Here is a 16,074-nt window from a genome sequence, read left to right on the forward strand (position 1 = left end):
GGTTCTCTCTCTTTCTCTCTGTGTCTCCAAATACGTCTGCACACACAGAGGGTAATTAAAATCTGATGAGGGATCCCACTTTTCTTAGTTACTGTTTGCAGCTTTATTGTCTAATTTTGGTGTGTGCTGAAACATCGTTAACGTCCAAGTCAAAAAAAGAAAATTCCCCCTCAAATCCCCAAGTAAAACCAGTGACTGCTTGTCATCCTTACCACTAGACTCAGCTATTTCCTGAGCATGGCAGTAACAGATCTGCAGAAATCCCCAGGTCAAAAGTGAGGCCAAGACCCTACTCCACCTATATGATTAACCCTGCCCCTGAGCTAAGAGTAACTATCTGTCTAAAAGAGCAGCATGTTTGCAATGACATAAAAATACACTGCGTTTTTTGAGAGCTAAAGCACCTCCTCTACCTCCATTTTTTCTCGGATGTGGCACAGTTTCATCGGGACTTATGTGAAGGGGGCGTAACAGAGATGATAGTGGCATAAAAAGGTTGAGACATGCGATCAAGCCCAAAAGGCAGGCACTCCTAACCAGTGTTCCTGGGAGTGCCATGCTTTGCCCAAGTTCTCCCTACATCCCTTCGGTGCTTTGCCCGGGATCTCGTCCCAGCCCTTGCCTATGGGCACTCCAAACCCATTATCTGATTTTGGCAGCGTGTGTTTTCCTGACAGCCATCAGAGATGACTTGTGCAAATGGAATTGCTGCTCCTTTTGAAGGATAACATCACTGAGTGAGCTGATACCGCCGCAAGCAGAGACCTTCCATGCTTAACCCGGTTACAAGCACACTCGTAACGAGCCAAGCAACAGTTATGCAATAGTCCGGTTACTGAAAGACTGCTGAAAAGGGAAATAAATACCTCCCTTGCCTATGTTTTAAGGCAGGGTATAGGATGTGTTCTCTGTGCTGCAGGATGGAAACTGTGTTTTTTCTTTTTCATGACTCATTGCGTTGTCTAATGAACACAAAAGTCAAAAGAGGATCTTTTTGGGATCTTGACTGGGATCATTTAGAGTCTCGGCAGGTAGCAAAGGACACACAAACACAAGGGACACAGCGAGGGGGATTCGTGTGTACTCTGGTGACCAAGACCATCATGAGGGATGGGGGAGAGGTGGGCTCCAGTCCCTTACTGTTTTGAGTCGCCCCAGTTCCAGAGGAATGCTCCAGCCTCTTGAGCTCGCTAATAAAATTAAGAATCCATCTTGCTTTAGACAAATTCAAACCTCTCACTTGAGAAGCTGTGCACACAAGACCCCAAGGGCCCAGGAGACAAAAGCTTTCACTGGAACGAGGGTTTAGCCTGCGCAAGGTGAACTCTGTCAACTCCTGTTCTCTCTACCAGCCTACTCTTGTTCCTGAGGGAAAAAATCCCACTCTGTCTTCTGAAACCACCTTCTTTTCCCCACAAAGGGCTTGGCATTCGCCTGCCATTCCACTTGACCCATGGAGAGCAGAAGGGGCACATACGGGAACTGGGAATTAATTTCTTCTGCTGCTCAGAAACTGGGTAAAACGTTGTGCAAACACTTGTGGAAGTAGCAGATCTACCTACATCTCCTCCTAGTAGGAGTGAGGCAGAGCATAGGGAGCATATACGTAAAAAGCAGAGTGTCTCCTAAGCGTCTGGGTTTTGACTTGCTGTATGAGGAAGTGACAGCAAAGAAAGGATAAAAGCTGAGGTCAGCTTGTGATTTTTTTTCAAACTTAAGTGTCTAAATATAGAAAGTTATGTATCCTTAGTCAGAGCATGGCAAGTGGTGGACTTTCCTGAATCCCTCTGGAATCACAGAATAGCAGCACAGCTTTATAGTTGATTTGCCCTTTAATTTATGTGTTTTTAAATATCGATAGTGTATGTTTATGTGACTGCATATTTATTTATGATATATGTTTCACCTGTACTTGAGAACAGTCAATTCTGTATTGTAGCTTTCGGTTAAAAAATCGCTGTGGGTTAAATGAAACGTTTCATTTGTTCCAGTTCAATATGAAAAGTCATTGACAGTATTAATATCAGCTATCTAGTAATATTAGAAAATGATACATTAATATTCATTATAATATTAACATAAATTATTAGCAAATGTTAAGAATTATTCACATTAAAAATAAATTCGATTTACCTGCTATTAACAGAGGAGATACTCAGTCTAACTAGAGAGAGGTTAGGGAGCAGCAGCTGGGGTTTTACCCGCTCTATGAAGGCTGTGTTTATCGCTCCAGTTGCATTTCCTTTTCAGGAGTTTGGCAGGAAGCACGTTCTGACTGTGGAAATAAGATACGGAAGTGGCGGGAGGAAACACACGGTAAGAAGTTCATGCCGGGAACTTTTGATTAAATTAGAAGTGGTCAGCAGACATAAAACATGTCACGCATTCATTTCTGACTCTCAAAACGTCACTTGCTGTCATCGTACTGTCTGCTTAAACTACATCCAAGGCCACGTGGCAGATGTCAGCCCGAACGCTTGCTGGCGGTGCGATCGCAGCGGGGTGTGCAGAGAGATGGAGAGTTTCTCTGTAGCACTCAGGTGAAAGCAGGTAGATAGCCTGCCTGTGAAAGAAGAGCAAATACGTAGACATCTGAATCTTGAATAAAAATATGCCATTTAGTGTTATAAAGGAGATCTGTTTTGCGTAAAGCTTCTGTATATAAACTTGCCGATTCATTGAACCCGAAGCTGCTGGACAGGCCAAATCCTATTGTTTACCAAAGGCGGGAGGGCAGCAGTGGGAGGAACAACCAATGTAATTAGTCAGCTTGCGAATTCAGATGTGAATCCAGAGTTGCCCTGGTTCGCGGTTCCAGTGGGGATCAGTCGTATCAAGAACAAGACTGTCCTGAGAGTTTCCTACCTGTCTGTTTGCAGTCTGATGTTCTGTCTAGCCTATGGCTGTCCCCCAAGCCCCACTCTCCCACCCTGGGGCTCCGAAGATCAATCTCCACAAGGCAAGCATGGTATCATTGCCTGCAGTCCTCCATCGCCCTGACCACACATCTCTGGTCTGGTGATTGCTGCTAAAATCTACACTGTAGCGCTTCCTAGTCCCAGAAACTGGATTTATATTGCCAGGCATAAATGTTGTGTAGGAAATCATTAAGGGAAATTAGCATCCTTTTTGACTGTAGAAAGTAATTAACAAGAAATGCCATGGGAATGAACACATTACACCAATGTTCAGTGTTAGAAGCAGTCTCCTGGACCCTCGAGCAGTAATATTTACCATAATAAATATGTAAACTGCAAAATCCTTTTGCAAAGAGAAAAATGTGGTCTATTGCAGTATCAGGTACAACTAATGTGAGAGGAAAAAAATTGCAACAAAAATTCCCGTTATATTAAAATAAGTAACGCGTTCCTTTTTGCAGAAATATGACTTCTAAACTTCTTTTTCCACATATGTAAATATGTGTGTCTCTGCCTGCATCTTCCTATCTATAAGTGGGAACTACAGCACAATAAATATCACTTCAGAAATTATGCAGGTAATTTAGTATCTCTATTTTTAGCTGCTTCCTTCTGGAAGCCATTAACTCATCGTCCTTAGGCCTCCCTGAGGCTGGCAGTGAGTTAGAATTGTTGATGAGACATAGGGAAGCACTTGCCGGAGGTAGTTCAGGAGTCAGTCCACGCTTACTTGCTTGTAGCTGTGCTGTGGGTACACCCAGTGCAATGCTGGTTAATAAAGTCACTTACGAACACTCTTCATTTCCTTCAGGCAGTCACATTTTAGTCAGCATTCCCCATTTCAGTGAGTGGCATGTCTGGTAGATCATGTTAAAGATATGCCGCCAAAGAAATTACTTTCTGGGTACTCATAGAAAATGAAGTCATCTTTGGTCTTTGTAGAAGACATTGCTACAGCTATCAGGAGCGGCTGGTGGAGGATCTCTGCCACTATCTCAGAGACGGTTGTTTCATACAGAAAAGGGTGTGAATTCATTTCTCTCATGGCCACCCAGAGGAATCTCACTTTTGAATTAAACATCTGGTTTGCTTTATCACTTCTTGTATGGAACATTTGTTCATCTTTGTTGCATTACCTTCAACCTTTGCCAACTCAACTTTGTCATCCTGAAGGTGGGAGCCAGGGGCTGCACAGTGCTCTGCATGTGGGTGAATCGTGCAGTTACACAGTGGCATAGCAAATTTTAGTAGTTAGCTCTTATTCATGCCCTACTAACTCATAACATTCTGTTTGGATGGGTTGGATTTCTGGATTTTTTTGGTTTGGTTCTGAGGTTTATTTTCATTGCTGAGTCCTGATCTGATATTCCTATCGTACAATTTAGCATAATCTCAAGAGCTCTCTCCTATGTGGCCTAATGGTCAGCCTAGAATGCCTCATTTTTATATGAGCTTTGTAATTTTTTCCTCCTATGTCAATCATTTTTGCTACTTCCTGCAGTGAATTTCACTTGGTAGTTTATTGCCTGCTCCATGAGTCTTCTGAGGTCCTTCTGCAGTTCTTCATAGTTGAGCCTACTCTTCACTACCCTTCATTTAGTATCATCAGGATACTTCAGCTCGTAGCAAATGACCTTCCTAGACCAGCTGTGGATATGCCAAACCAAACAGGACCCCGCACAAGCTGGTGTAGGAATCCATAGGTGATGTCCTTTTACCAAAAAAAAGATGACCTTTTCATTCTGTCCTTCATTTCTATGTGTTTGCCTGTTATGTATCCATGTCCAAGACTTCTTTCTTAGCCCCATTATTTTTAATGTTTGATGAGCGTTGTGAAAGGATTTCAGAAAGGCAGATTGACTGTACCTCTTGGGCATTCACATCCATAGGCCTGTTGTCACCTGCAGAGAACTGTAACAAGTGCATGAAAGAAGGCTTCCTTCAAAGCTACACAGGCTCTTTCTTATTATATGTTTATTCATGTGTTTACTAATTGTATCCTTTCTACTTCTTTCTAAGTAAGGCCATTTAAGGTTAACTAATTTCCTCTTGTTTATTCTTGTCCTTAGGGCATCAAAACACATTCATTAAGCCTGAACTCTTTGATCCATCACAGAGAGACTGAGAGCGAGACACAGCAAAGGAAATAACTAGAATCAGCAACTGTTTCAGGGAAAAAAAAAATCAAATGTAGGAATGGAGCAGAAGGAGGGTCTGTTCCTTGACATTCTCATCAGCAAGTGTTTCCTCTTGTTTCATATCCCTGAAAAACTCCAAGGTCTGTTTTTCCTTGACTTTTCTTTGATTGGTGCCTCCGTATTGTCTCCGGCCCTGTAATTAATTGAAGCATAAAGTGAATTCAGAAATGTATTAATGAAACAATTACCATTAATACAATCTACAGGAAGAGCAAGGTGCTCACAAGTTGTTCATAACCTATTTTAACTATATCAACCAATTGATATATGTGCAAAGACACAGAATTGTCCAAAATGTGCCAGGCAGGGACCTGATTGTCCCCATGTACAGCACTGAAAGCTAATAGGCTTAGAAATGCCAGCCGTACGTCTGAGTTATACGCAGACAGAGGAAGTGAGTCTGTTAGATCTTGATTTTGGAAGCGTCAAACACGCACCCAGATTGCGCTGTCTCTCAGCGGGTGTTTAGGTGCATCGTACCTGCGGCCTTTTGGGTGGCTGAACACACAGGGAAGGTATCAAAGCTAGGAAACTATTTTAATCCCCAGGAATTTAGAAATACAGATTTAGAGAGAACTGTTGGAAAGAATTACTAATGCCTGAAGAGGGCAAGCATTTGCATACCCAGAATCATACCCAGAAATTAAAATCCGCCTTCTAAAAATAGCTTTCAACTGAAGCTGTTCTAGTAAAGAAAACAACTTACCTGGCCAAAATAGCCTTTACAGTGAGCTGGACCCAGGGAGCAGTGGGTTCCAAACACACTTGTCTGCCTCCTTTCAGCGTAGCTCTGCCAAGAAAGACACAAGGACTAGGCAGATCCCTCCCGCTCTCCCCACGGCTTCAAATTTATCTTCATTACTTGTCAATTAAGTAACTGGAGGACGTGGTACGATCTTTTGTTTATTCAACTTGTTTGATATTTTCTAGCTAGCATTTCTGAGGGAACTAGGGAAAAATTATTTTCCTTTACTTTTTCTATACTTGGGCATTTAAGTTTGGGATTTTTTTTTTAATGAATGATGTCAATACAGGTGCTTGTGATGCAATCTTTTTAATGAGCCTGATGAATTTTTCATTTGATTTCTGTTCTCTATCTGGTCATAGTTTAGCAGATCTTTCAGGAACTTAATTATCTTGGAAATTTTTTTTTTTTTTAATCAAACCTGGCTGAGATTACCGATTACCGGTGCAGTGTAACCGGATGACATGCAATGCTGCACAGTATGATCGTACAAGTATTATTTGCTGATGAAAGCATAGTGAAAACATAAAAATCTGAAAGCTTCCTTCTGTTTACATGAATGTGTTGATTCAATTCATGTGAATAGTTCCTGATGTGATTTGAAATGAAGCTTTCCAAATCTTTTGCTTTGTACTCACGTGGATTTTACGATTTAAGTTCCCTTCTCTTCGCGCAGGAAAATGCTCAATATGCTCAATATGCTCAGTATGCAATTCTGACACAGGGAATAACTCACGGCGTTTCAAACTTTACCACGTGCACACCAAGACAGTGGAAATTGTTTGAATTCATGTCAATGGTGTCAAGAGTGTATCTTTGATTCTTTATTAGTCATGCCCCGAATGTTTTACGGGGATCTAATTCTCGCCTCTGATCTTGGTCATAATTAAGATATTAATACAGAGAGACTTTTAAAACACTGACTGGAAGCAGCTTGTAACATTGGCAGGAAATTAGCTCATTCCTTTGCATAGAAGGCCTAATACCTTATACTAAGTGTCTATGAGGCTTTGCAAGGGATATATAATTCTGCCTGAAGTAAGTAAGTAACTAACTAGGGTGTGAAATGCCAAGTCACTTCCTCCTGTTGAAAGCAAGGTGATATTTTGCAAAAGTGCTCACATGATTTCCACATTTTTGCAGCGAGGTCCTCTTTGGCTTAGTCTCACATTCTGAATAGCCTTGGGAGGGATGAACTTGGAATGAGTGCCTATGCACAGGCATTGGAAGCCTTTCTCCTCTGTCTCCGCCAGGGCTTTACCTGTAGAACAAAAATAAGTCTAGCTAAATGAACAATCTCATTATTTGCTCCTATGAAGCAAGGAGTATTCCCTTCTGTCAACCTCATTCCGCTTACTGGGACACTCTGGTTTGCCGAAGACTTTGAGATAAAATTAACTGCATCTGCACGACAGCAGCAGTTACATTGTCAGAGCTGCTGGTATGCAGATGCACCTCTAAGCGAAAATACTTAGATGTTTTCATAGTGCATTTGTGCCTGGCCAGATTCTACCCCTAAATTGCATCACTTGAACGGAGTAGGTTAACGTCATTACTTATGTCCACATATTGTTTACTAGTTTCTGCCATGATCGTCCACTCATATCCTGTATGCTTTTCTGCAAATCGCATAATTCTTGCTTTGAGGAAGCACTATCATCAACCTCACCGCCAAAGTACAAAGAGGAGAGAGCTGTCATTTGGAAAAGAAGAGATGTGTGGATGCGTTTAGAAAAAGGGTCCTGTCTTAATTCAAACAGTTCTTAAAATCTAGGGTAAGGCAGATATTATGGCATAGGAATAAACTCATTTTCTGAAAAAAAGCATATTTTAACCTCAGAAACGGCCACAGCATCATAACGGATGCAAATACCAATGATACTTTTTACTTCTGAATGACAATTTATTGAAGATGCACAGCTCTTGCAAAATGTCAGCATGGACATAGCATAAGCCCGGTTGCATTTGCGTATGTATATTTATTCATTGGTTACGTGAGTTTTAAGAAAACATTTTCTTACCTTCTGACCCCGCCATTAAGACCAGATAGAGAATCAAAGCAAGAGCAACAGATTTGCCATCCATTGCTGTGCAGAAGTTTTCTTCTTGACAGACGTCCTGCTCTGGTTCTAGTTCAGGTCAGGTTTTATATTGGCAAGGTGCGCTCCCAGCAGCCTAAGTGCTGAACAAGTGTGCTCCAGCGCAACGTGTGTGTTCCATACACGCAGATTTCCCAATATGTGAGAGTGTTGCATAAGAAATCCAAACCTTTGTGCAGTCCATTCAGCGGCACTTCAGAATTACCTAAGTTACTTCTGCTGCTGTACATTTTAAATGATTTCTTTGATTTCTAATTATTATCCGTCACTTTCTGTTTGCACTTCTTCCTGGGATACTAGTTTTAATCAACAATGCCGAGCTTCCACTTGGAAATCGATACAGCATTACCAGGCACCCTCCTGAGCCTAAATAAAGAGACTTTTTTCCCCCTTCTCTGAATGTAGAATTTCTGTTTGGCTCTTTGCATTGAGTTTATATGGCTTGTGCAAAAAATTTTACCCAACATAATCGTGGGAACTTTTCATCCCAATCTTACGGACTTTATTTTGATATGACTCTAATGAAGTTGTTTAGCCAGTATCTTATGAAGGCAAGACATACCTAGTTTCTATTGTTCTCTGAAAGGATTTTCTTGTTTTCAGTTTGGCTAAAGGGATTTAGACGCTTAATTCTGTACTGAAAAGCTTTGCTAGTCATTGAACAGGAAATGACAAGCTTAAAATGACTGAGACACCATCACTTAAGCTTTTCTGAAAATGTCATTTGTTCAGAATATGAAAAGAGAAAGTATCTGACAATAAGACTTGTCATAACACCTGATTAAAATAAGCACTTAGGAAGCTACCTGTTTTTCTTTTTAACCTCATGCATCTAGAATAATCAGAGGTGTTGAAAACAGAAGATAAACACATGTCATAAGTGAGATCTCTTGAGTATTCCTCAGGAATCCGTTTCTGGACTGTGTATCGTTTACTCATTGGGATATGGGATATTCCTATTTGTGTGAGGTGAAAAAAGGTGGTCTCAAGGACAGAAACCAGACCAAATTGTGATCTGATAAAATACATTGTGACTTTGAGTACTTTAATAAAATTAAGAAAGCAAATGGGTTTTGAAAAGAAGGAGTCTGCCAAAAGAGACCCTTGGTTTTGTATGTAGGGGAGATGGCAGTTTATCCCGGACATATTAGTGTCTGGCTTTTGGTCACCAGGGAGCAGGACAACACTCTGCATATGTTAGCTAAGGTTGTTAACTAGTTCATAACCGGTTTAATTGTTAAGCGTCTCAACGTAAAAATATTTTGCCAGGAGAATTAGTAATGTCATGGAGTCCGAGTTCAGCTTTGGAGAGACAGTGTTGGCAAAGCAGAAGCAACACGGAAGAACTGCCCACGTTTGACAACGGAAGTCATCAAGTCAGAAGAGCTGCAGTGCTTCTCTTGGCAGCCTTTGAGAGCAATGAAACACGTATTTAGAAGCGTGAGGGTTGTTGTTGTGTTTCTAAGAATGGTATCTTGTGAGTGCACGCAAAAAAAAAGGTGCAGTATTTTATTATTTCTAGCCAGCCTCTGAATCATGTCTCACCGATGAGGACAACCTATGGAGATGGAAGGCGTACAGTTCAGCCGCTGTGCCCATGCCCTGCCTGGGGTCCTGGAAGCGCAGCCGTTGCTGACGTTTTGGACAGACGAGTTTATGAGAAGAGCCCTTCCTTGGCAGCGATTCAGCTCACAGTAAGCTGACCGGGATTTTTCTGATGACAAAGGTTGCGCACTTACTCTAAGTATCTGTAGAGCACTGAAACTAGTGCCAGTCCTTTAGGATACACACATACTTTTATGGGCGTGCGTGTAAAGTGGTTCTTCCCCACCTCTCCCCATTTCTCACATACTTGCCTCCAAATTACATTTCTGAAAGAAGCTAGCTTGTAAAAATCACTCGGAAAACAGGAAGGCTTAGTGTTTAGTGTTGTAAGACGAGTCTGAGCAAAACCTGTCCCTTGAGAAACTTTGTCTCCTTTACATTCTGAGGACGAGGTCTCGCAGGCTGTGTAACGCGGTGCTGTGGCCCAGGGGCGGCAACTGGGATAGGGAGCAAAGTGTCGTTGGAATAGTTGTCATCTTGCACAAGAGCTTACTCAAACAGCACCAGAAACTCCCTTTTTGTCTTGCACCATGAGCAAACACGAGCTGTTTGTGCAGAATACGGAGTGGCTCCTTATTGGAAAAGACCGAAGAAAAACAAATATCAAAGCGTTTGCTTAACTTTCCCATTTTCTCAAGTATTTGCCACTCATACTCCAGCCATTTCTCTGTAAATCGCTGTATCACAGGCAGATGCGTGGATTTCTCCTGATGTAGTCCTCCCTGCTGACTGCAGTTAGGGAGGATGCACAGTGACTTTGATGTTTATCAGGTTTCCCTGCTTATTTAAGTTAATGAAAAACCCTGCTCAGTGCCAGATCCTCAGCTGACGTGCTGTCTGAGCACCAGCACTACTATGGTCTCACAATTTCTGTGACTTTCTGTCTGTGAATTTTATCACCCAGGCTTCTGAAAACACTGAGTCTGGCAAGAAAAGGGGAAGAAAGCAGATCATTTTTATAATTCTTCCTACTGGAAACGATCTGCACTCAGCAGAGGCAAGAATTTTGTGTTGTAATTAGCTGTCCCCCACAACTAGGCCACCACTTGCCTTTCTGAGAACTCATTATGTGATACAAAATAAACCAAAATGCATCCCCTTTTTGAGTTCTGTATTTCAATAAGGAAATTAATAACACACAATACTGAAGTGAAAATATTTCAACAAGCATTTATTAGGTACATAAACATAAATATTGTTCATAAATAAACAAATAAATAAACATTGAAGACCAACTACATTCTTATGCAAAAGTAAATAAATATGCCAAAGTAAATAAATAAAAATAAATAATTAAATAAAGTGCTTCTTTCTAACCAAAAGTTGGCATTAAAACACATGTTTATACTTTCAAATATACTCAAATAATATCTTCAAAATGATGGCACAAAAAGCGCTGTCTCAGAGTTTTGGCTTCCTAATTTTGCAAGGTCCCCTCTTCCAGCCACTCGGCGCACTCTGAGTGGCCGTGACCACAGCTGATGCTAGCTATCCGTGCTTTCCTGGAGAGAAGGAGTCAATGGTCTTTTCCTAAACTGTTAGCAAGAAGGGAAGGTGTCATCTAGTGAAAGCTCTGCTGAGAGTGTGCTGCACTGATCCAGCTGCATTTAGCAAAAACGACTCCAGAATCGTCTCCCTCTCCTTTCACAAGCCATTTTTTCTGCTAGTTTTTTCTGGTGTCAGTGGTGTCTCTCCTACACCATGAGACCTCTTTAAAAGACTTAACAGTACTGTTGTCAACTAACTACAAGAACAGGGGATCCGTAGTCTCTAGATGCTGTTAGAAGTGTGAATGTAGGAGGCAGGAGGAAATGAGTTGCCAGAAGCTGGATGAGCGTCTCTCCCTTTTTTGCCTTCCTGGAAGAGTTGGGACATTTTTCTTCCTCATCTTAGAACACTGTCTCAGGTCTGGCATTTGCCCTAGAAGGAAAGAAAATGGAAAAGGACACAATTAGAACTTGTCCATGGAACAGCTATCCCTCGCTGGAGTCAGATGAAATCCACTGCTAAGGGTTTGTGCTTCTGTGTCCAAGCCCCTTTAAAGCTGTTACCGAACCTAAGCGGATACATCACAACCTTTTGACCAGTACTCAGTAACTGTGGGCTTCGGTAGTTCGATGCTTCACTTGACATCTCTTGGGCCCGATTTTTCCCCCACTCATCTAAATGCCATTAGTTTTGGAAAGCTGATTGTCGCTTTCTACCATTGCAAGCAAGAGAAATCCCGTCGGTTAATGCCTGGATATCCTCAGCACTTGAGCTGCAGGTTTTCAGTATGCTTGTGCTTTATGAGAGATGAGCTAACATTCACATGGGGTGTGTGGCACAGTAAGGCATCGAACCTAACGCTATGATTAAAGCTCAAAGCAATCACAGCGTCTGTCCCAGTTAGTGAACACCAACGGTAGTAACAGCCTGAGGAGGCAGAATTTTTGAACACTTTACGCTGTACGAGTTTGCTAGCTCACTTACTTAAAATACATTTTTTTGATAAGCTGTGCTTATTGAAAGCAAAAGACTCACTTGTCCAGAATTGCCTTGATGATCAGCTTCACCCAGAGAGCAGTGGGCTCCAGGCACACTTCTCTGCCGTCTGTCAGGGTAGCTCTGCAACAGAGAAAAAAGAAGGGGAAAAGGTCTCCTTAGTGAATTCCAAGGCAATTTCCCTTTTCTCTCATCACATCATTCTAGGTGTACGCTTACATGTTCTTCTTTACTTTAAGCTGTATTAGTTGAGGCTGTAGGATAACATAAAGTTTGGGGTTTTTTAAATGGTTTCATATCGTCTCAGATCTGTTTGTTTGAATACCCTAAATCATTTGCAGGACTCTTGCTCTTTCCCACATTGCTGCTTTTTTTTTTTCTCCTGGTTTGCTTTGTATTTGTGATGGTGTTTAACTAAGGGCTAATCTTTTCATCCCGATTCAGAAACTGTACTACCCAGTCCATAGGAGTGTTACTACAGTAAGAGGTCTGGAGCTGTGACAGGATTATGTGATTGGTAAGGTAATGGTAGTTTTCTCATCGACTTAAGTAGAAGCATGATTGTATTTTTGACCTCGCGCTTAAAATTAATGTTTTGCTCCCTTGCTCAGCATGGCTCCGTGAGTTTAATTCTCTTCTCATACGCTGGTAAAATTCAGAGTTTTAGAGAGTTATTTGCTGTCTGATGACTGCAGCTTTAGGTTGAAATATTGCATGGGTTGTTTAAAAAGCAGAGATTGGCAAAAACAACACGCAATTTATAACACGTGGCATATTGTTTGCAAGAGCAATGAGTGTTGCTGTTCTGCATTCTGGGTAGCTGTGCCTGTTGGCTTGTTACATCTTTCAGAGAACACTTACATCATCCTTAATGTAAAATCTCTTTCCTTCTTGTTAAGTAATCGGGAGGATTTTGCAAAAGCACTTACATGACTTCAACGTTCTTGCAGTGAGGTCCACTGGGGGTGAGGTTCACGTTCTGAATGAAGTTGGGATGGATGAACTTGGCATGGGTGTCTATGCACTGGCACCGGAGTTCAACCGCTGAGCGTGCCAGGGCCTTACCTGTAAAGCAAGGAGAAAATAAAAGGAGGACTGTTTCACCACTTCCACAGGAAGCACAACATGTTCTTTTTCCTTACGGTATTAGAACAGTTATTTGCTGCACTTGTTAAAACAGCATGGTAGCTCCCCCGTCAGCGTTTACACTAGCAATTAGTTAGGAGAGCTTTAGGAAGGATTTCTTTACCTTCTGTTCCAAGCGCTGAGATCAGGAGAAGAGTCAGGAGAGCAGCCACAGCTTTGCCCGTCATGATGCAAGAGCGTTTCCTCGTTGTGTCTCCTGGGTCTGGTTCCGTGGTGAGGCGAGCTCCCGTAGCCGCAAGCGTGGCCAGTGCCTGTGCTCCGGGACCTGCCGCATTTATATACTGCCCTGGCCTCCCCTGTGCACTCCAGCATCATGGGTGGGTCAGGCCTGTGGAAACTCCAAACCTGTAAGAAGCCACTCTGAAATGAGTCACAGGTGAGTGGGTAAGCCCCCTTCCCTAGATGACCATGAAATTGCTTTTCATTAACAGAAAACACTTGATTACTTAAAGTAATATGAAAATATAGAATATGTACAAAATTTCTCTGTATTTAGCTCTATGGAATCTATAGTGTTTTTGTAATACTCTCTCTCTTGTGACTGTTTTCGTCTGTACCGTTGTACTTTTGCTGTTACTATTACGTTACTCTTTGTACATTTCCACTTTTGGTGGGAGGCATTTGATCTGTGATTTTCCATCTGTGTGTCTTTGGGCTTTGATTTTTTTTTAATTTTAAGACATGACAGAAGTAGGAGCTAACTCTTTATAGAAATGATAGGTCCTAGAACTGGATTTTAATGAACTCCCCTTGTCCCTATATGCAATTACATTTCATAATTTTTCCGTTATATGCTGAGATAACTTATGTGGGAATACTTACAGTACTTTTTGATACGTCACTGAAATAAGCAACAGAATCCAGACTGACTTTTTCATACTATTGAGAATATATGGAATATATTATTATGATATGATGAAGTGCTTTGCCTAATCAGGTGGCGTTTTTTTGAGGATGACTGCTTCTTCTGAAGCCAAAACTTCATAACTGTTTGCTGCTTTGAATTGGGGCAGAGGAAAAGTCTAAAAGCTGCTGCAGGATCCTGCTTCTGAAATAAATTGAAGCACTTCTTTTGCAAATTTAAATTTGACCCCGTCAAGAGAAAATCTCTTCTGATTATAATAAAATTAAAGGAAAAATGAAGATGGGATCATGAAGGAGGATTATTCAGATTAAGCCAGAGATGTACAACCATTTTGTTAACGATAGAAAATCATACTAGAACACAAGTGGGCTTTTTGAGGGTTAAACATTAAGGAATCCCATTATTGTTCTTCTGCCAAGTAATGGAGACAGTCAAAGAACAAAGTCTAGGACCAGATATGAATGAATATAGGTTTATTGTTCTCTGACTCGTCATGAAGGACACAGAGATTTACGTATGCCAGACTGAAATACGCTTGATACTACAGTACAGATCAGTGTCTGGAGTTTTACGCAATTAAGTTTATAAATAGTCTTAGTGCGTGAGCAGTAGCCTAATAAGATGTGTAGGTACAGAATTAAGCACCTGTTTTTCCTGTACATTTTCAGCTTGCAGTGAACATAGCTGCAGTATCTAACGTAAGCACATAAGCACTTAATTCCAGCCCTTCTGTGTCAAACCAGAGGTCTGCCTAGTGAGTACGCTCTCTTCAGTCATGGCCATCAGCAGATGTCTAGGACTGCGTCAGAAAAGATCAAGTGTGTTTGAGACTTATCCCTAGTAGTCTCCCGCTCTGAGCCTGGCTTCATTTGATGCCTCCTAATTCTTTTATGGGAAAACAAGAGCTAGATATTGATCCTTATCCCTGATTTCCATCCCCTTCATAATTCTGTAGACCTTTATCACATCTCCAGGTGATCTCTTTTTATGAACTTTTGTCCTGTTGCCTGATAGCAGCATAGAGTGGGTTGTTCATTCCTATCTCTGGACTTATATAGTTATTTTATATCTCTCTCCTATCTCCACGGTCAACAAAGATAAAATTCCTTTTGTGGTTACAGAGAGAAGTCAGAAAAGATGAACCGTAAATGAAAGGATCACATGTTTTATTGCAAACTCTTGTGATTTGGGCAAAAGAGAGGAGCTGCTGTCTCTATTTACAAGGACCTAGTTTTGGAGATGTGAGGCAGGTGAATTAAAAACTGCTGAATTTCTAATGCATACAGTCTCTGACTGAAGAGAATAATTCCTAAGCCTTAAATATGAGCATCGTAAACAATATCTGGTGGCCTCCAGCTGAATAAACACTTTTCTTCTCACAAGCGTGATAAATATAGTTATTGAGAAGCATCAATTTTCTTGGCGTAAGAGCGCCTTAACAACTACCAAGTGATAAGATTTCTGAGAAATGATGGGCTTATCAGCAGTATATGACACACAGGAATGCAGACTACCCTGCCTCCAACTTTTGACAGTGATGTGTGGTACAGAAGTCCCCGTCCAGATCACACAGCAAAGTGGTACGTGCTAGACTAGTTCGACTCAATCTGTAGGTGCTACCACAGGTATAAAATTCGCTAATTCCACTAATCGAGGCTTCCACATCAGTTACACTGTGGCACAGTAAAGGGCAAGAGAGAGCTTGAGCTACCCGGGTGAAAAAATTGGAGTTTCTCAGATCGTTTTCTGTACGCTTCTCCACAACCTTCCCTGACCTGCGAGTGGCCTGGAACTTTACATTTCCTTATGCTCCCATGAGTTCCTGGGGGAACACCTTGCACTGCTCTGTCCTCATCTCCCTCAATGATGCTCACCAGTATCTTTAGAAATCCTGCCTCATGCCTGGAATTTTGGATTCCAACATGTAAAAGATCATTTAGAAATAGCTGAGCAGCTGAGTCAGTGAATGTGACAGCTCCTCTTAGGAACTTTTTTCAAAAATATTAGGTTCAGC

The 16,074-nt window shown here is 41.5% G+C and overlaps 2 protein-coding genes across 2 annotated transcripts; both read right to left on the reverse strand.

Annotated features, from left to right (window-relative positions):
* Nucleotides 1–5,173: 5,173 nt before the first annotated feature.
* On the reverse strand, nt 5,174–7,946 carry LOC104623938 (interleukin-8-like). The gene is made up of 4 exons (XM_010291171.1): nt 7,883–7,946; nt 6,984–7,122; nt 5,823–5,906; nt 5,174–5,249 (listed from the first exon to the last, which is right to left on the reverse strand). The coding sequence occupies exons 1-4, from the start codon at nt 7,944–7,946 to the stop codon at nt 5,174–5,176; spliced, it is 363 nt and encodes a 120-aa protein (XP_010289473.1).
* A 3,508-nt stretch (nt 7,947–11,454) lies between these two features.
* Nucleotides 11,455–13,362, reverse strand: LOC104623939 (interleukin-8-like). The gene is made up of 4 exons (XM_010291172.1): nt 13,299–13,362; nt 12,979–13,114; nt 12,089–12,172; nt 11,455–11,485 (listed from the first exon to the last, which is right to left on the reverse strand). Exons 1-4 carry the CDS (start codon nt 13,360–13,362, stop codon nt 11,455–11,457), a joined length of 315 nt encoding a protein of 104 aa, XP_010289474.1.
* Nucleotides 13,363–16,074: the final 2,712 nt, after the last annotated feature.

This window comes from Phaethon lepturus, unplaced genomic scaffold (genome assembly GCF_000687285.1).
Source record: "Phaethon lepturus isolate BGI_N335 unplaced genomic scaffold, ASM68728v1 scaffold2967, whole genome shotgun sequence".
NCBI classification, from domain to species: Eukaryota; Metazoa; Chordata; class Aves; order Phaethontiformes; family Phaethontidae; genus Phaethon; species Phaethon lepturus.

Coding starts and splice junctions, on each gene's coding strand:
- LOC104623938 (XM_010291171.1), bottom strand. CDS start 7,946: ATGGATGGCAAATCTGTTGCTCTTGCTTTGATTCTCTATCTGGTCTTA. Junction 7,123..7,882: donor CTTAATGGCGGGGTCAGAAG/GTAAGAAAATGT, acceptor TTTGTTCTACAG/GTAAAGCCCTGGCGGAGACA. Junction 5,250..5,822: donor GTAAAGGCTATTTTGGCCAG/GTAAGTTGTTTT, acceptor AATTAATTACAG/GGCCGGAGACAATACGGAGG.
- LOC104623939 (XM_010291172.1), bottom strand. CDS start 13,362: ATGACGGGCAAAGCTGTGGCTGCTCTCCTGACTCTTCTCCTGATCTCA. Junction 12,173..12,978: donor TGCAAGAACGTTGAAGTCAT/GTAAGTGCTTTT, acceptor TCTCTGTTGCAG/AGCTACCCTGACAGACGGCA. Junction 11,486..12,088: donor ATCAAGGCAATTCTGGACAA/GTGAGTCTTTTG, acceptor CTTTCCTTCTAG/GGCAAATGCCAGACCTGAGA.